Source organism: Calonectris borealis, chromosome 32 (assembly GCF_964195595.1).
Source record: "Calonectris borealis chromosome 32, bCalBor7.hap1.2, whole genome shotgun sequence".
In the NCBI taxonomy this organism is placed as follows: domain Eukaryota; kingdom Metazoa; phylum Chordata; class Aves; order Procellariiformes; family Procellariidae; genus Calonectris; species Calonectris borealis.
In genome coordinates, this window is record NC_134343.1 from 989,929 (window position 1) to 1,005,795 (window position 15,867).

At 61.9% G+C, this 15,867-nt stretch overlaps 2 protein-coding genes across 2 annotated transcripts; both read right to left on the reverse strand.

The window, feature by feature from the left end:
- Positions 1-9,828: 9,828 nt before the first annotated feature.
- On the reverse strand, positions 9,829-11,298 carry TMEM160 (transmembrane protein 160). The gene is made up of 3 exons (XM_075134349.1): positions 11,118-11,298; positions 10,878-10,970; positions 9,829-10,086 (listed from the first exon to the last, which is right to left on the reverse strand). The coding sequence occupies exons 1-3, from the start codon at positions 11,296-11,298 to the stop codon at positions 9,869-9,871; spliced, it is 492 nt and encodes a 163-aa protein (XP_074990450.1). The 3' UTR covers positions 9,829-9,868.
- A 1,087-nt stretch (positions 11,299-12,385) lies between these two features.
- On the reverse strand, positions 12,386-15,822 carry TBCB (tubulin folding cofactor B). The gene is made up of 6 exons (XM_075134532.1): positions 15,624-15,822; positions 14,667-14,810; positions 14,307-14,403; positions 12,927-13,118; positions 12,771-12,843; positions 12,386-12,658 (listed from the first exon to the last, which is right to left on the reverse strand). The coding sequence occupies exons 1-6, from the start codon at positions 15,762-15,764 to the stop codon at positions 12,541-12,543; spliced, it is 765 nt and encodes a 254-aa protein (XP_074990633.1). The 5' UTR covers positions 15,765-15,822; the 3' UTR covers positions 12,386-12,540.
- Positions 15,823-15,867: the final 45 nt, after the last annotated feature.

Sequence of the window (15,867 nt, forward strand, 5' to 3'; positions counted from 1 at the left end):
ATCCAACGTGGTCCAGCGCAGCCCAAGGCTCATCCAACGTGGTGCAGCATGGCCCAAGGCTCATCCAACGTGATCCAGCATGGCCCAAAGCTCATCCAACGTGATCCAGCATGGCCCAAGGCTCATCCAACGTGGTCCAGTGTAGCCCGAGGCTCATCCAACGTGGTCCAGCATGGCCCAAAGCTCATCCAACGTGGTCCAGCATGGCCCGAGGCTCATCCAACGTGGTCCAGCGCAGCCCAAGGTTCATCCAACGTGGTCCAGCGCAGCCCAAGGCTCATCCAATGTGGTCCAGCATGGCCCGAGGTTCATCCAACGTGGTCCAGCGCAGCCCAAGGTTCATCCAACGTGGTCCAGCGCAGCCCAAGGTTCATCCAACATGGTCCAGCGCAGCCCGAGGCTCATCCAACGTGGTCCAGCATGGCCCGAGGTTCATCCAACGTGGTCCAGCGCAGCCCAAGGTTCATCCAACATGGTCCAGCGCAGCCCAAGGCTCATCCAACGTGGTCCAGCGCAGCCCAAGGCTCATCCAACGTGGTCCAGCATGGCCCAAGGCTCATCCAACGTGGTCCAGCGCAGCCCAAGGTTCATCCAACGTGGTCCAGCGCAGCCCGAGGCTCACCCGACGCGTCCCAAGACTCATCCGAGATGACCCGAGGCTCATCCAACGCCGCCCGCCGCATCCCAGGAGTCGTCCGATGACTCCCAGGACCTCCCTGGGGGGCCCCCCCCCGTTTTCCACCCGCCCCCCCCCGTGTTGCCTTTTGGCCGGGACCCCCCCGTTTCCGCCCCTCTCCGGGGATTTTGGCATTAAGCACTTACCGGAGGGGCGGGATTGGGCCCGCTGCCCCACCCCCACCCCGTTTTCGGCTGGATTTGGGGGTTTTCTCCGGAAAAACCGATGCTGATTTTGGGGTTGGGCCGACGGGTTTCGGTTTGGGGAAGGAAAGCCAGAATTTGGCTGCGGAGAAGACGCCTGGGGGGTGGGGGTGGGGGGGGGACTCGGACGCCTGGGTGCCCTGGGGGTGGGGGATGGGTGCCCTGGGGGTGGGGGATGGGTGCCGTGGGGGGTGGGGGTGCCCTGGGGATGGGGGGTGGGGGTGCCCGGACACCTGGATCCCCCAGAAAAGGGGGCTCGGACCCCCGGGGGATGGGGATCCCCGGATGCCTGGGTCCTTCCCCACCCCCTCCCCCACCACCATCAGCCTCCCCTCCTCCCCCCCCTCCCCCCTCCTCCCAGTACCGGGGTGGTTTTAAACTGGATTTTCATGGTACCACTGGGAGAGCACGGGGAAGGCTCCCGCCGCCCCTCCTGGGTCTCTTCGCACTTTAAGATGCCCCAAAACCCCCCACCTCGGTGACGAAAACAGCCCAAACCCCCCCAAAAAACACCCGCTCCCCCTCCCCGGGAGGGGGGGCTCCTCCGGCCCACGGAAACCCTCAAAAAGGGCTTTTTTTCCCCCAATTTCTCCAGTCTCGTGCTTTAAAACAAAAGTGTTGGTGTAAATAGCGGCCGCCGGCTTTTTTTTTTTTTTTTTTTTTTTTTGAATAAAACCGGCCAAAAAAAAAAAAACCACCCCCCCCCCGAAAAGAATCAAAAAAAAAAAAAAACAAAACACCCCAGAAAAGTAGGGGAAAAAAAAAAAAAGAAGAAAAAAAAACAAAAAAACGCCAATTCTCGCCCGGGGAGGGATTTTTTTGCCGTTAAAAACCGCGGTTTTGGTGCCTTTCGGCACGGCCAGAGGGGCCTTTGTGGGATTTTTTTTTATTTTTTTTTTGGCGCTGGGGGAAAAAAAAAGGCAAAATCAGGCAAAAAACTCGACCCAGAAGACGGACGCGTCGCTGCTTCCCCCCCCCCCCCCGCTTAAAATGGGGCAAAACACGACGTTTTCACCATTTTCCTCCTTCCCCGCATCCCCCTCCCCCCCCGCCTGCCGCATCCCGGCGCGGTTTTGGGTCAGAACTCCCGATTTTGGGGAATTCCCCCCCCCGTGGATTTCGCTTTTCCCGTTAGGTTAAACCCCCTCCCCCCTTTTTTTTTTGTTCTTTTGGGGTAAACCTCGTATCGAAAATAGTCATTTTTAAAGCAGGACGTAAATTATTGTTTAATTAATAAAAAAAAAAAAAAACGGGAATTTTTTTTTTCCCTCTGGCCGCACGTTAAAAAAACCGCACCCAAGCGCATAAAAAACCCCCGTTTTTTATGGATTCCTCCCCAAAAAAAGAGAATTTTCGGGTCTTTTTGGGGGTCTCCGCTGGCGAAGGAGCCGCCCGAGGGGCGCGGGCGGTACCGGACCTGCGGGGTTTTGGTGCCGGAGCCGCCCGCGCCGTTTTTGCGGCTTTTCAGGCGGTTTTCGGCGTTTTGCGGAAGGGCGGGGGCGCGCGGCGCGAGATGGCGGGCGGGGCGGGGGCGGGGCGAGGGCGGGGCCCGGGCCCGCGGGGGCGGGGCGGGGAGGGGGAAAACAACGAATGAGCAGACGAATGGCGGAGTCCCGCGTGCTTGGGGGCGGGGCTGGGGCCGGGGCCGGGGCGGAGTGGGAGGTGCAGACTGGGAACCAGCTGCAAACTGGGAGCGGCAAACTGGGAACTGGTGGCAAACTGGGAACAGGTAAAAAACTGGGTACTGCAAACTGGGAACCGGCTGCAAACTGGGAACCGGTAGCAAACTGGACACTGCAAACTGGGAACTGGTAGCAAACTGGACACTGCAAACTGGGAACCAGTTGCAAACTGGAAGCGGCAAACTGGGAACCAGTTGCAAACTGGGAACAGGTGAAAAACTGGGTACTGCAAACTGGGAACCAGTTGCAAACTGGGAACAGGTAAAAAACTGGGTACTGCAAACTGGGAACCAGTTGCAAACTGGGAACAGGTAGCAAACTGGGAACTGCAAACTGGGAATTGGTGGCAAACTGGGCGCTGCAAACTGGGAACAGGTAGCAAACTGGGAACTGCAGACTGGGAACCAGTTGCAAACTGGGAACAGGTAGCAAACTGGGAACTGCAGACTGGGAACCAGTTGCAAACTGGGAATTGGTGGCAAACTGGGCGCTGCAAACTGGGAATGGATAGCAAACTGGGAACTGCAGACTGGGAACCAGTTGCAAACTGGGAACAGGTAGCAAACTGGGAACTGCAGACTGGGAACCAGTTGCAAACCAGTTGCAAGCTGGCCATCGTGGACTGGGAACCAGCTGCAAACTGGGAATGGGTAGCAAACTGGGAACTGCAAACTGGAAACCAGTTGCAAACTGGGAACAGGTAAGAAACTGGGAACTGCAGACTGGGAACCAGCTGCAAACTGGGAACAGGTAGCAAACTGGGAACTGCAGACTGGGAACCAGTTGCAAACTGGGAATTGGTGGCAAACTGGGCGCTGCAAACTGGGAATGAGTAGCAAACTGGGAACTGCAGACTGGGAACCAGTTGCAAACTGGGAACAGGTAGCAAACTGGGAACTGCAGACTGGGAACCAGTTGCAGACTGGGAACCAGTTGCAAACTGGGAACGGGTAGCAAACTGGGAACTGCAAACTGGGAACAGGTAGCAAACTGGGAACCAGTTGCAAACCAGTTGCAAATTGGGCTTCACGGACTGGGAACCAGTTGCAAAGTGGGAACAGGTAGCAAACTGGGAACTGCAAACTGGGAAGCAGTTGCAAACTGGGCTTTATAAAGCGGGGAAACCAGTTGCAAACCAGTTGCAAGCTGGGCGTTGCGGAGAGGGAACCAGTTGCAAAGTGGGAACTGGGTACTCCAAACTGGAAACCAGTGCAAACTGGAAATGGGTAGCAAACTGGGAACTGCAGACAGGGAACCAGTTGCAAACTGGGAATGGGTAACAAACTGGGAACTGCAAACTGGGAACTGCAAACTGGGAATAGGGAGCAAACTGGGAACCAGTTGCAAACCAGTGGCAAAGTGGGCTTCACGGACTGGGAACCAGTTGCAAACTGGAAATCAGTAGCAAATTGGGAACCAGTAGCAAACTGGGAACTGCAAACTGGGAGCTGCAAACTGGATACAGGTAGCAAACTGGGAACCAGTTGCAAACCAGTGGCAAACTGGGCTTCACGGACTGGGAACCAGTTGCAAACTGACAACGGGTAGCAAAGTGGGCACTGCAAACTGGAAACCAGTTGCAAACTGGACTTCATGGACTGGGAAGCAGCTGCAAACTGGGAACTGGACACTGCAAACTGGGAACAGGTAGCAAACTGGGAACTGCAGACTGGGAACCAGCTGCAAACTGGAAATGGGTACCAAACTGGGAACTGCAAACTGGGAACCAGTTGCAAACTGGGAACGGGTAGCATACTGGGAACTGCAGACTGGAAGCCAGTTGCAAACTGGGAATAGGTAGCAAACTGGGCACTGGAAAATGGAAACCAGTTGCAAACTGGGCTTCCCCGACCGGGAACCAGCTGCAAACTGGGAACTGGGCACTGCAAACTGGGAACCAGTTGCAAACTGGGAACTGCAGACCGGGAAGCAGTTGCAAACTGGGAACAGCTAGCAAACTGGGAACTGCAGACTGGGAACCAGCTGCAAACTGGGAACGGGTAGCAAAGTGGGCACTGCAAACTGGAAACCGGTTGCAAACTGGGCTTCACGGACTGGGAGCCAGCTGCAGACTGGGAATTGGGGATGCAGGACAGCACTGGCCTTTGCAAACTGGGAACCAGTGGCAAACTGGGAACGGGCAGCAAACTGGGAACCGGGCACTGCAAACTGGGAACCAGTTGCAAACTGGGAATGGGTACTAAACTGGGAACTGCAAACTGGGAACAGCTAGCAAACTGGGAACTGCAGATTGGGAACCAGTTGCAAACTGGGAACAGGAAGCAAACTGGGAACTTGCAAACCAGTTGCAAACTGGGCTTTATAGACTGGGAACCAGTTGCAAACTGGGAACAGGTAGCAAACTGGGCACTGCAAACTGGAAACCAGTTGCAAAGTGGGCTTCACGGACTGGGAGCCAGCTGCAGACTGGGAACTGGGGATGCAGGACAGCACTGGCCTTTGCAAACTGGGAACCAGTGGCAAACTGGGAACGGGCAGCAAACTGGGAACTTGACACTGCAAACTGGGAACCGGGCACTGCAAACTGGGAACCAGTTGCAAACTGGGAATGGTACCAAACTGGGAACTGCAAACTGGGAACAGCTAGCAAACTGGGAACTGCAGATTGGGAACCAGTTGCAAACTGGGAACAGGTAGCAAACTGGGAACCAGTTGCAAACTGGAAACCAGTTGCAAACCAGTTGCAAACTGGGCTTCATAGACTGGGAACCAATTGCTAACTGGGAACAGGTAGCAAACTGGGCACTGCAAACTGGAAACCAGTTGCAAAGTGGGCTTCACGGACTGGGAGCCAGCTGCAGACTGGGAATTGGGGATGCAGGACAGCACTGGCCTTTGCAAACTGGGAACCACTGGAGAACTGGGAACCGGGCACTGCAAACTGGGAACCGGGCACTGCAAACTGGGAACTGGGCACTGCAAACTGGGAACCAGTTGCAAACTGGGCTTCATAGACTGGGAACCAGTTGCAAACTGGGAACAGGTAGCAAACTGGGCACTGCAAACTGGAAACCAGTTGCAAAGTGGGCTTCACGGACTGGGAACCAGTTGCAAACTAGGAATGGGTAGGAAACTGGGCACTGCAAACTGGAAACCGGTTGCAAACTGGGCTTCACGGACTGGGAGCCAGCTGCAGACTGGGAACTGGGGATGCAGGACAGCACTGGCCTTTGCAAACTGGGAACCACTGGCGAACTGGGAACGGGCAGCAAACTGGGAACCGGGCACTGCAAACTGGGAACCGGGCACTGCAAACTGGGAACCAGTTGCAAACTGGGAACTGCAAACTGGGAACAGCTAGCAAACTGGGAACTGCAGATTGGGAACCAGTTGCAAACTGGGAACAGGTAGCAAACTGGGAACCAGTTGCAAACCAGGAACCAGTTGCAAACCAGTTGCAAACTGGGCTTCATAGACTGGGAACCAGTTGCTAACTGGGAACAGGTAGCAAACTGGGCACTGCAAACTGGAAACCAGTTGCAAAGTGGGCTTCACGGACTGGGAGCCAGCTGCAGACTGGGAACTGGGGATGCAGGACAGCACTGGCCTTTGCAAACTGGGAACCACTGGAGAACTGGGAACGGGCACTGCAAACTGGGAACCGGGCACTGCAAACTGGGAACCGGGCACTGCAAACTGGGAACCAGTTGCAAACTGGGAACTGCAAACTGGGAACAGCTAGCAAACTGGGAACTGCAGATTGGGAACCAGTTGCAAACTGGGAACACGTAGCAAACTGGGAACCAGTTGCAAACCAGTTGCAAACTGGGCTTTATAGACTGGGAACCAGTTGCAAACTGGGAACAGGTAGCAAACTGGGCACTGCAAACTGGAAACCAGTTGCAAAGTGGGCTTCACGGACTGGGAGCCAGCTGCAGACTGGGAATTGGGGATGCAGGACAGCACTGGCCTTTGCAGACTGGGAACCAGTGGAGAACTGGGAACCGGGCACTGCAAACTGGGAACCGGGCACTGCAAACTGGGAACCAGTTGCAAACTGGGAATGGGTACCAAACTGGGAACTGCAAAGTGGGAACCAGTTGCAAACTGGGAATGGTACCAAACTGGGAACTGCAAAGTGGGAACCAGTTGCAAACTGGGAATGGTACCAAACTGGGAACTGCAGATTGGGAACCAGTTGCAAACTGGCTTTTGCAGCCTGGGAAGAACCTGCAAACTGGGAACCGGCGGCAGATCAGACCTTTGCAAACTGGGCAAACCCAATTTCAGGTTAATCGGCAGGAATTTGGGCAAATCGGCTGCGAACTGGGGGGGGGGGACGGGGGGGGTCCCCTTTTTCTGGGGCTCCCGCGAACGAATCGGGGACAAATCGGGGCTTTTTTCCACCTTTTTTTATTTCCCAGCCCCGTTTCCCCGCGGGGGCTGCAAAAATTGGGGCCGAAAACGCTCGTTTCTGGCACGGCGCCCCAAAAAAACCAAAAAAAAACCCCACAAAAACCCTCATTTTTTTTTTTTTTTAAGTAAAAACCCCGGAGCGGCGCGGGGGTTTTGCCCAAAACTCCCGTTTTTCGCAGCAGGAATGAGGGTGCCAACGCGGCGGGTGCAGCAAACGCCCCGGGAGGGTGCTGACCCCCCCCCGCCCCCCCCCTCAGGGGCGAGTGAATAAATACAAAGCAGCCAAAACTGGGGGGTTTTGCAGAAAAACAGCGTCTGGGGGGAGGGGGGGGTGCGGGAGCAATCCTGATCGGGGGGGGGGGCTTTAATTGGATTTTTTAATCCACCCCCCAGGGTGTTTCCGATCCCCCGGGGGGGGGTTAATCTTCCTGGGGGGGTTTAATCCTCCTTGGGGGGGGGGGTTTAATCTTCCCGGGGGTAGTTTTAATCCTGCCGGGGGGGGTTAATCCCCTGGGGGGGGGGTTTAATCCTCCCGGGGGGTTTTAATCCGACTGGAGGGGCTTAATCCTCCCAGGCGGGGGTTTAATCTTCCCGGGGGGGGGGGTTTAATTCTCCCAGGGGGCTTTTAATCCTCCTGGGGGGGGGTTTAATCTCCCCCCAGGGTGGGTTTAATCCATCTGGAGGGGAGATTAATCCTCGCAGGGGAGTTTTAATCCTCCTGGGGAGGGGTTTAACCCTCCCAGGATGGTTTTAATCTTTCGGGGGGGGGGGGGGTAATCATCCCGGGGGGGTTTAATCCTCCTGGGGGGGGGGTAATCCCCCCTGGGATGGGTTTAATCCTTCGGGGGCGGAGATTAATCCTCCCAGAGGGCTTTTAATCCCCTCTGGGGGGGGTTTAATCCCCTCTGGGGTGGGTTTAATCCTCCTGGGGGGGGTTTAATCCTCCCAGGGGGATTTTAATCCTCATGGGGGGGTTTAATCGTCCGGGGGGGGGGAGTTAATCCCCCCAGGGTGGGTTTAATCGTCCGGGGGGGGGGGTTTAATCCCCTCCAGGGTGGGTTTAATCGTCCTGGGGGGGGTTTAATCCCCCCAGGGTGGGTTTAATCATCCTGGGGGGGGGGTTAATCCCCCCAGGGTGGGTTTAATCATCCTGGGGGGGGGTTAATACCCCCAGGGTGGGTTTAATCGTCCTGGGAGGGGGTTTAATCCCCGCAGGGTGGGTTTAATCATCCTGGGGGAGGTTTAAACCCCCCCCAGAGTGGGTTTAATCGTCCTGGGGGGGGGTTTAATCCCCCGAGGGTGGGTTTAATCGTCCTGGGGGGGGGTTTAATCCCCCCCAGGGTGGGTTTAATCGTCCTGGGGGGGGGTTTAATCCCCCCAGGGTGGGTTTAATCGTCCGGGGGGGGGTTTAATCCCCCCCAGGGTGGGTTTAATCGTCCTGGGGGGGGGTTTAATCCCCCCCCAGGGTGGGTTTAATCATCCTGGGGGGGGTTTAATCCCCCCCCAGGGTGGGTTTAATTGTCCTGGGGGGGGGTTTATTCCCCCCCAGGGTGGGTTTAATCATTCTGGAGGGGGGTTAATCCCCCCCCAGGGTGGATTTAATCGTCCTGGGGGGGGGTTTAATCCCCCGAGGGTGGGTTTAATCGTCCTGGGGGGGGGTTTAATCCCCCCCAGGGTGGGTTTAATCGTCCTGGGGGGGGGTTTAATCCCCCCAGGGTGGGTTTAATCGTCCTGGGGGGGGTTTAATCCCCCCAGGGTGGGTTTAATCGTCCTGGGGGGGGTTTAATCCCCCCCAGGGTGGGTTTAATCGTCCTGGGGGGGGGTTTAATCCCCCCCCAGGGTGGGTTTAATCATTCTGGAGGGGGGTTAATCCCCCCCCAGGGTGGGTTTAATCGTCCTGGGGGGGGGTTTAATCCCCCCAGGGTGGGTTTAATCGTTCTGGAGGGGGGTTAATCCCCCCCAGGGTGGGTTTAATCGTCCTGGGGGGGGGTTAATCCCCCCAGGGTGGGTTTAATCGTCCTGGGGGGGGGTTTAATCCCCCCAGGGTGGGTTTAATCGTTCTGGGGGGGGGTTTAATCCCCCCCCAGGGTGGGTTTAATCGTCCTGGGGGGGGTTTAATCCCCCCCCAGGGTGGGTTTAATCATCCTGGGGGGGGGTTAATCCCCCCAGGGTGGGTTTAATCATCCTGGGGGGGGGTTAATCCCCCCAGGGTGGGTTTAATCGTCCTGGGGGGGGGTTTAATCCCCCCCCAGGGTGGGTTTAATCATCCTGGGGGAGGTTTAATCCCCCCCCAGAGTGGGTTTAATTGTCCTGGGGGGGGTTTAATCCCCTCCAGGGTGGGTTTAATCGTCCTGGGGGAGGGGTTAATCCCCCCAGGGTGGGTTTAATCGTCCTGGGGGGGGGTTTAATCCCCCTAGGGTGGGTTTAATCGTCCTGGGGGGGGCTTAATCCCCCCCAGGGTGGGTTTAATCGTCCTGGGGGGGGTTTTAATCCCCCCAGGGTGGGTTTAATCATCCTGGGGGGGGGTTAATCCCCCCCAGGGTGGGTTTAATCGTCCTGTGGGGGGGTTTAATCCCCCCAGGGTGGGTTTAATCGTCCTGGGGGGGGGGGTTAATCCCCCCCAGGGTGGGTTTAATCGTCCTGGGGGGGGTTTTAATCCCCCCAGGGTGGGTTTAATCATCCTGGGGGGGGTTTAATACCCCCCGAGTGAGTTTAATCCTTCCAGGGGGGGCAATTAATCTTCCTAGGGGGCTTTAACCCCCCCCAGGGGTGGATTTAATCCCCCCCGCGTTGGTTTTTACCCACCCCCCCCCCCCCGAGGCAGTTTCCAATCCCCCAGGGGGGATCTTCCCACCCCATCACTGCGGTGGGGAGGGGGGTCCCCATTGTGTCCGTGTGTCCCCCCCCCCGCCCCGCTCCCCCCCCCAGCGTCACTTTTCGGGGGGCTCCTCGGGGACGATCTCCACCTCCAAGCGGCCGACGTAGAGGGAGAGGGCGCAGAGCCAGAGCAGGGCCAGCAGCGCGGCGGCGGCGGCGTTGGCGGCGGCGGTGGGCGCGGGCAGCATCATGGGGCGCCGCAGCAGCACCAGGTTCACCAGGTACGAGCCCACCCCGTAGGAGACGCAGAGCCCCCCCAGAATGAAAAAACCTAAAAAAAAAAAAAAAAAAAAACAAAAAAAAAAGAGAAATAAACCCAAAAAGAGCTCGGTTAGAATAGCGGGGGAGGGGGAGGGTCCACCCTGCCCCTCCCCCCCCCCCCAAGAGTGGCGGTTTTTTGTTATTGTAAGGAGAAATGGGCAAAAATGCGGCAAAATGTGGTGAAATGAAAGTCCCGAAGGGATACGGACCCTAAAAATGGAGGAAATGGCCCCAAAATGGGCACGTGGGGGGGGGGTGGGGGGGGGATTTGGGGGATTTTGGTTGGTTTGGGGGTGCGGGGAGGGCGATGGGGAGGGTGATGGGGGTATGGGGGGGGCATAAGGGTGGGGGGGGCTGTCACCAGGGTGGGGGTCCTGGGGGAAATGGGTGTCCCCTGGGTGGGTGGGTGTCCCTGGGGGCGGCTGTGGCCCCAGGGTGGGTGCCCAGGGTGGGTGGGGGTCCCCTGGGTGGGTGGGGGTCCGCAGGCATAGGTGTCCCCGGGGGTGTGGGTGTCCCTGGGTGGGTGAGTGGGTGTCCCCAGGGGTGCGTGTTTTCAGGGTGGGTGGGTGTCCCCAAGGGAGATGGGTGTCACCAGGGTGGGTGGGTGTCCTCGGGGGGTGGGTGTGTCCCTATGGGTGGATGTCCCCGTGGGTGGGTGTGTCCCCGTGGGTGGGTGTCCCCGTGGGTGGGTGTGTTCCTAGGATGGCTGTCCCCGTGGGTGGGTGTGTCCCCGTGGGTGGGTGTCCCCGTGGGTGTGTCCCGTGGGTGTGTCCCGTGGGTGCTCCCCCCCCCGGTCCCCACCGTAGGCAGCATCGCGGCCGGTGTCGCTCTGGACGTAGGAGATGACGCCGACGCCGGTGGCCAGGAGCCCGTTCCGGAACCAGGACAGGAGACCTGGGGGGGGAGGGGAGGGGAGGGTCAGCGCGGGGGGGAGGGGATCCCCGGGACCCCCCCCCGCCCCCGGCCCTCCCTCAAGCCCCGCCCCACCTCCCTCACCCCGCCCACCCCAGCGCTCGCCCCGCCCCCGGCCCCGCCCCTCACCGCCCTCCAGCGCTTTCCGCAGCAGCCAGGCGTCCGCCCGCTCCAGGTCGGAGGCGGCGGGCGGCGGCGGCGGGGCCCGGCCCAGGCTGTACCGAGGCCCCCGCGGCCGCCCCGCCGCCCCCCGCAGCCTCCGCAGCGCCGCCGCCGCCGCCGCCCGCCCCGCGCCGCCCCACCAGCCCATGGCGGCCCCGGCCCCCTTCCCGCCTCCCCGCCGCCTCCTTCCCGGCGCCGCCGCTGCCGCCCCTCACTGCAGCCCGACGCGCCTATTGGCGGAACCGCGCGTCCGTCGCCGCCGCCCCGCCCCGCGCGGGGGATGGCGCACGCAGCGATAGGCCAGCGCGCCGTGTCCCGCCCCCACCGCAACTGAAGAAGCGTCCGTATTGGCTACGCGCGGGGCATGTCGGGAAGAACGGGCCGGTCCCGCTAACCCGGAACCCCCCCGATTCACCCCAAAACTGCCCCGCCCCGCCCCTCCTCCCCCCGCACAAAAATGGCCAAAACACCGTTTTTCACCTTAAAACGCCACTTTATGAGGCGGGGCCGACCCGCCGGTGCCCCCCCCGGGGTCGGGGTGCGGGGGGACAGCGCTGGCGGCGGCTCCGGGGTCGGGAGGAAACGGCGCTTCGTTAGCGGGAGGGGCGGCACCGGGGGGCAGGGGTTTGTTATTGTAGGGTCGCACCGGGGGGGAGGGGTTTGTTATTGTCGGGTCGCCCCGGCCCCACTCACCCGCCCGGCCGCTGCTTCCGGCACCGCCTCCTGGCCCCGCCTCCTCCTCAGCGCGCCCGCCAATTGGCTGCAGCACAAACACAGCCCGCCTCCTTTCCAGCGCTGAGGGGGCGTGGCCGCCGAGAAGAGCCTCGCCCCCGCACTTCGGCTGCAGCGCACAACACGCCACGCCCAGCGGAGAGGGGGCGTGGCGACAAGGAAAGCCGCGCCCCCAGCTATTGGCTGCAAGGTATACACCACGCCCCGTCCAGCGACGAGGGGCGTGGCCAGCGATGAGAGCCCCGCCCCATCCAGTGTTGCAGCGAACACACCACGCCCCCCCCTCCAGCAGAGAGGAGGCGTGGCCGGCAAGGAGAGCCCCGCCCCCTCAATTGGCTGCAGCGCACAACACACCACGCCCCCCAGCCGAGGGGGGCGTGACCGGCGGGGAGAACCCCGCCCCCACCAGGAGGGCAACGCCCAGCGGGGGGGGGTCGGGGGGGGATTTTGGGGCACTTTGGGGTGAAGCGGGGGGAGAAGCGGGGGAGGGGGGGGACAGAGGCGGGGGGCACCCCAAAATAAGGGCAAAACCAGCGATTTGAGGCTGTGTTCTCCCCCATGCCCCCCCCCCCTCGCCCCATGTGTGTGTTGTGTCCCCCCCCGGTGTGTGTGTGTGCCCCACCCCCCCGGTGTCTGTCCCCCCCCCCCCGGTGTCCCCTCACAGCTCGTCCTCGAGGCCATCGTCCTCCTCGGGGAAGTCCCCGGGGGTGACGCTCTGGGGCTTGACGAAGGCGCCGTACTTGGGCTGGCACTCGAAATACCGGCGGCCGCCAACGCTGGGGGGAGCACAAAAAAAGCGCTTGGGGGGGGGGGGCTCAAAGACACACCCCCCCCACTCCAAAAGAGGGGACAGCTTGGGGACATTTGGGGACACTTTGGGGACCCTACCTGCCGTCATGCTTGCCCAGCGGCTCGTCGTAGCGGACGCCCACCCAGTATCCCGGCTTGAAGTCGGTCTGGCCTGCGGGGAGGGAGGGGTCAGTGCCTTGGGGGGGGGTTTGGGGACAAGGCGGGGGGGGTTTGGGGACATTTGGGGACACGTACCCACGTACATGATGGTGGCCCTTTTGCAGGGCTGTCCCGGCACCCGGACTTGGCAGCGGGCGCCAAGGGGGAGGGCGGCCGCCAGCGCCGCCTCCTGCGCCCGGCGCTGCTGCTCCTCGGCCTCCCGGCGCCGCGTCCCCTCCACGTCGTAACGTCCCCAGTTCCGCTGGCGCAGGAAGGAGCGCAGGGACTCTGCGGGGACACGGGGACGCGGGTGGCACCGCGGGGACGGCGGAGCCCCCGGCGCGTGGCGGAGGTCCCCGACAGTCGGTGACGCAGCGGGGACGGGGGACATCTCCTCGGGGGGGGGGGGGGGGGGGTGACATGGCAGGGATGGTGGCAGTGTCACCATGAGGGACAGGGGATTGTCACCTTAACGGGACAGTGACAGAGTGGGGACAGGGTGAACGTCACCGCAGGGGATAGGGGATTGTCACCTTAACTGGGATGGTGACAGAGCGGGGACAGGGCAAGTGCCACCATGGGGGACAGGGGATTGTCACCTTAACGGGGATGGTGACAGAGTGGGGACAGGGAGAGTGCCACTGTGGGGGACAGGGGATTGTCACAACTGGGGGGACGGTGACACAGTGGGGACAGGGAGGGTGCCACCACAGGGGATTGTCACCTCAACGGGACAGTGACACAGTGGGGACAGGGAGAGTGCCACCGTGGGGGACAGGGGATTGTCACCTCGACCAAGGGGGTGGTGACAGGGAGAGTGCCACCATGGGGCACAGGCGATTGTCACCTCAACCAGGGGGGTGGTGACACCGTGGGGACAAGGAGAGTATGGGGGACAGGGTATTGTCACTTCAACCAGGGGGATGGTGACACAGTGGGGACAAGGAGAGTGTCACCGTGGGGGACAGGGGATTGTCACCTCAACCGGCACAGTGACACAGTGGAAACGGAGAGGGTGTCACCATGGGGGGACAGGGGATTGTCACCTCAACCAGGACAGTGACACAATGGGAACGGGGAAGGTGTCACCATGGGGGATAGGGGATTGTCACCTCAACCAGGGGGGTGGTGACACCGTGGGGGACAGGGGATTGTCACCTCAACCAAGGGGGTGGTGACACAGTGGGGACAGGGAGAGTGCCACCACGGGGGACAGGGGATTGTCACCTCAACTGGGGGGACAGTGACACAGTGGGGACAGGGAGGGTGTCACCGTGGGGGACAGGGGATTGTCACCTCAACCGGGACAGTGACACAGTGGGGAGAGGGCAAGTGCCACCGCGGGGGACACGGGGTGGGGACGCCCCTCAGGGCCGTGGAGCTGACACCGGGGGGCCGGGGCGCGTGGCGGGGACCCACAGACAGAGGGGACGTCCCCAGGGAGGGGGAGGTGGCCCGCGGGGACATCGGCGTCACCTGGTCGCTTCTCGTAGTCGCTCTCGGCCATCTCGTACTTCTCCACCTGCGAGACGTCCTCGTACTCCCCGATGCGCGCCCCGCTCCGGTCGATCACCTGCGGCACCCCGTTACTGTGGGGGGGCTCCCCGGGGAGGTATCGCGGGGGGGGAGGGCCCCATTTTGGGGTGAAAAAGGGGGAAAAAGGGGGTGCGCTAGCACCAGCAGGGATACGGAGCCCGGTTTGGGGTGCGAAAGGGGGTGCAAGCAACACCCAGCGGGACGAGATGTAGGGAAATGGGGTGCAGCGGGGCGGTTTCAGGGTGCAATTTTTGGGGTGAAAAGCGGGGAAATGGGGGGGTTGGGGGAGATGGGACCCACGTGCACGCGGCAGCCGTCGGCCACGGGGTAGGAGCCCAGCAGGGCCTCGTCGCAGTCCAGGCGCCCCAGTAGCTCCTCCTCGGCGCTGTACAGCTCCAGGTCCATGCAGGAGGCTGGGCTGCCCACCACCAGCTCCAGTTTGCACTGGGAGGGGGGGACAACAAAGAAGGGGGGGTGGTTGGTGGTGGGATCTGGCCCTGATCCTGCTGTAGGAGGGGTTTTGACCCGGTGCCGGTGAGGAGGAGGGGGGCCCGGGGGGGCCCAGACCCCGGTGAGGACGACGAGGAGGAGGGGGGCCCGGGGGGGCCCAGACCCCGGTGAGGACGACGAGGGGGGGGGGGGGGCAGGGGGGGCTCAGACCCCGGGGGTGGGGGGGGTCTCGGGTCCCGATGAGGAGGGGAAGGGGGGGCGGTTCCAGGCACCGGTGAGGAGGAGGAGGGTCCCGATGGGGCTCCTCTGGTGAGGGGGAGGGGGGCGGCCGGGACCCGGTGAGCAGCAGGAAGGGCGAGGGGGGGGGGGTCCCGGTGGGGCCCAGACCCCGGTGAGGAGAAGGAGGAGAGAGGGGTCCCGAGGGGGCTCCCCCGTAAGGTGGAGGGGTCCCGGGCGCCGATGGGGCGGGGGGTGGGTCCCCCGTGAGAAGGGGGGGTCTCGGGCCCCAAGGAGAAGGAGGGGGGTCCAGGCACCAGTGAGGAGGAGGGCGGGTCCCGGTGGGGCTCCCCGGTGAGGGGGGGGGAGGGTCCCGGTGTGGCTCCCCGGTGAGGGGGGGGGTCCCGGGCCGCGGTGAGGAGGAGGACGGACCCGGTGGGGCCTGGATCCCCGTGAGGAGAAGGGGCCGCGCCCGGTCCCCCTGAGGGGAAGGAGGAGGAGGAGGGTCCCGGCCGAGGCAGGGCCTGTGAGGGGGAGGAGGGTCCCGGCCCGTGAGCGGGAGGAGGACGAGGCGGATCCCGGTCCCGGTACCTTGAACTCGGCGATGGTGAGGCCGGTGCCGTAGCGCTTGTGGGCGCGGAAGGCGTTCAGGCTGCTGCTCACCGCCAGCGACACGGAGCCCGCCCCGAGCACCGGCCCCAGCCCGGCCCCGGGCTCCGCCGCCGCCTTCATGGTGCGGCCCCGCCGCCGCCGCCGCCGCCGCCGCTTCTGGAACCTTCGGCCCGCCCCGCGCCTTTGCCCCGCCCCCGCCTCCCGGCCAATCGGCGTCGCCGCA

What these genes read in the sequence shown, in the direction of transcription:
- TMEM160 (XM_075134349.1), bottom strand. Translation starts at nt 11,298, where the DNA reads ATGGGCTGGTGGGGCGGCGCGGGGCGGGCGGCGGCGGCGGCGGCGCTG. An exon ending in GCGGAAAGCGCTGGAGGGCG is followed by an intron (nt 10,971 to 11,117) that starts GTGAGGGGCGGG and finishes CTCCCCCCCCAG; the next exon opens with GTCTCCTGTCCTGGTTCCGG. An exon ending in CGGCCGCGATGCTGCCTACG is followed by an intron (nt 10,087 to 10,877) that starts GTGGGGACCGGG and finishes TTTTTTTTTTAG; the next exon opens with GTTTTTTCATTCTGGGGGGG.
- TBCB (XM_075134532.1), bottom strand. Translation starts at nt 15,764, where the DNA reads ATGAAGGCGGCGGCGGAGCCCGGGGCCGGGCTGGGGCCGGTGCTCGGG. An exon ending in TCACCATCGCCGAGTTCAAG is followed by an intron (nt 14,811 to 15,623) that starts GTACCGGGACCG and finishes CCCCCCTCCCAG; the next exon opens with TGCAAACTGGAGCTGGTGGT. An exon ending in CTGGGCAAGCATGACGGCAG is followed by an intron (nt 12,659 to 12,770) that starts GTAGGGTCCCCA and finishes TGCTCCCCCCAG; the next exon opens with CGTTGGCGGCCGCCGGTATT.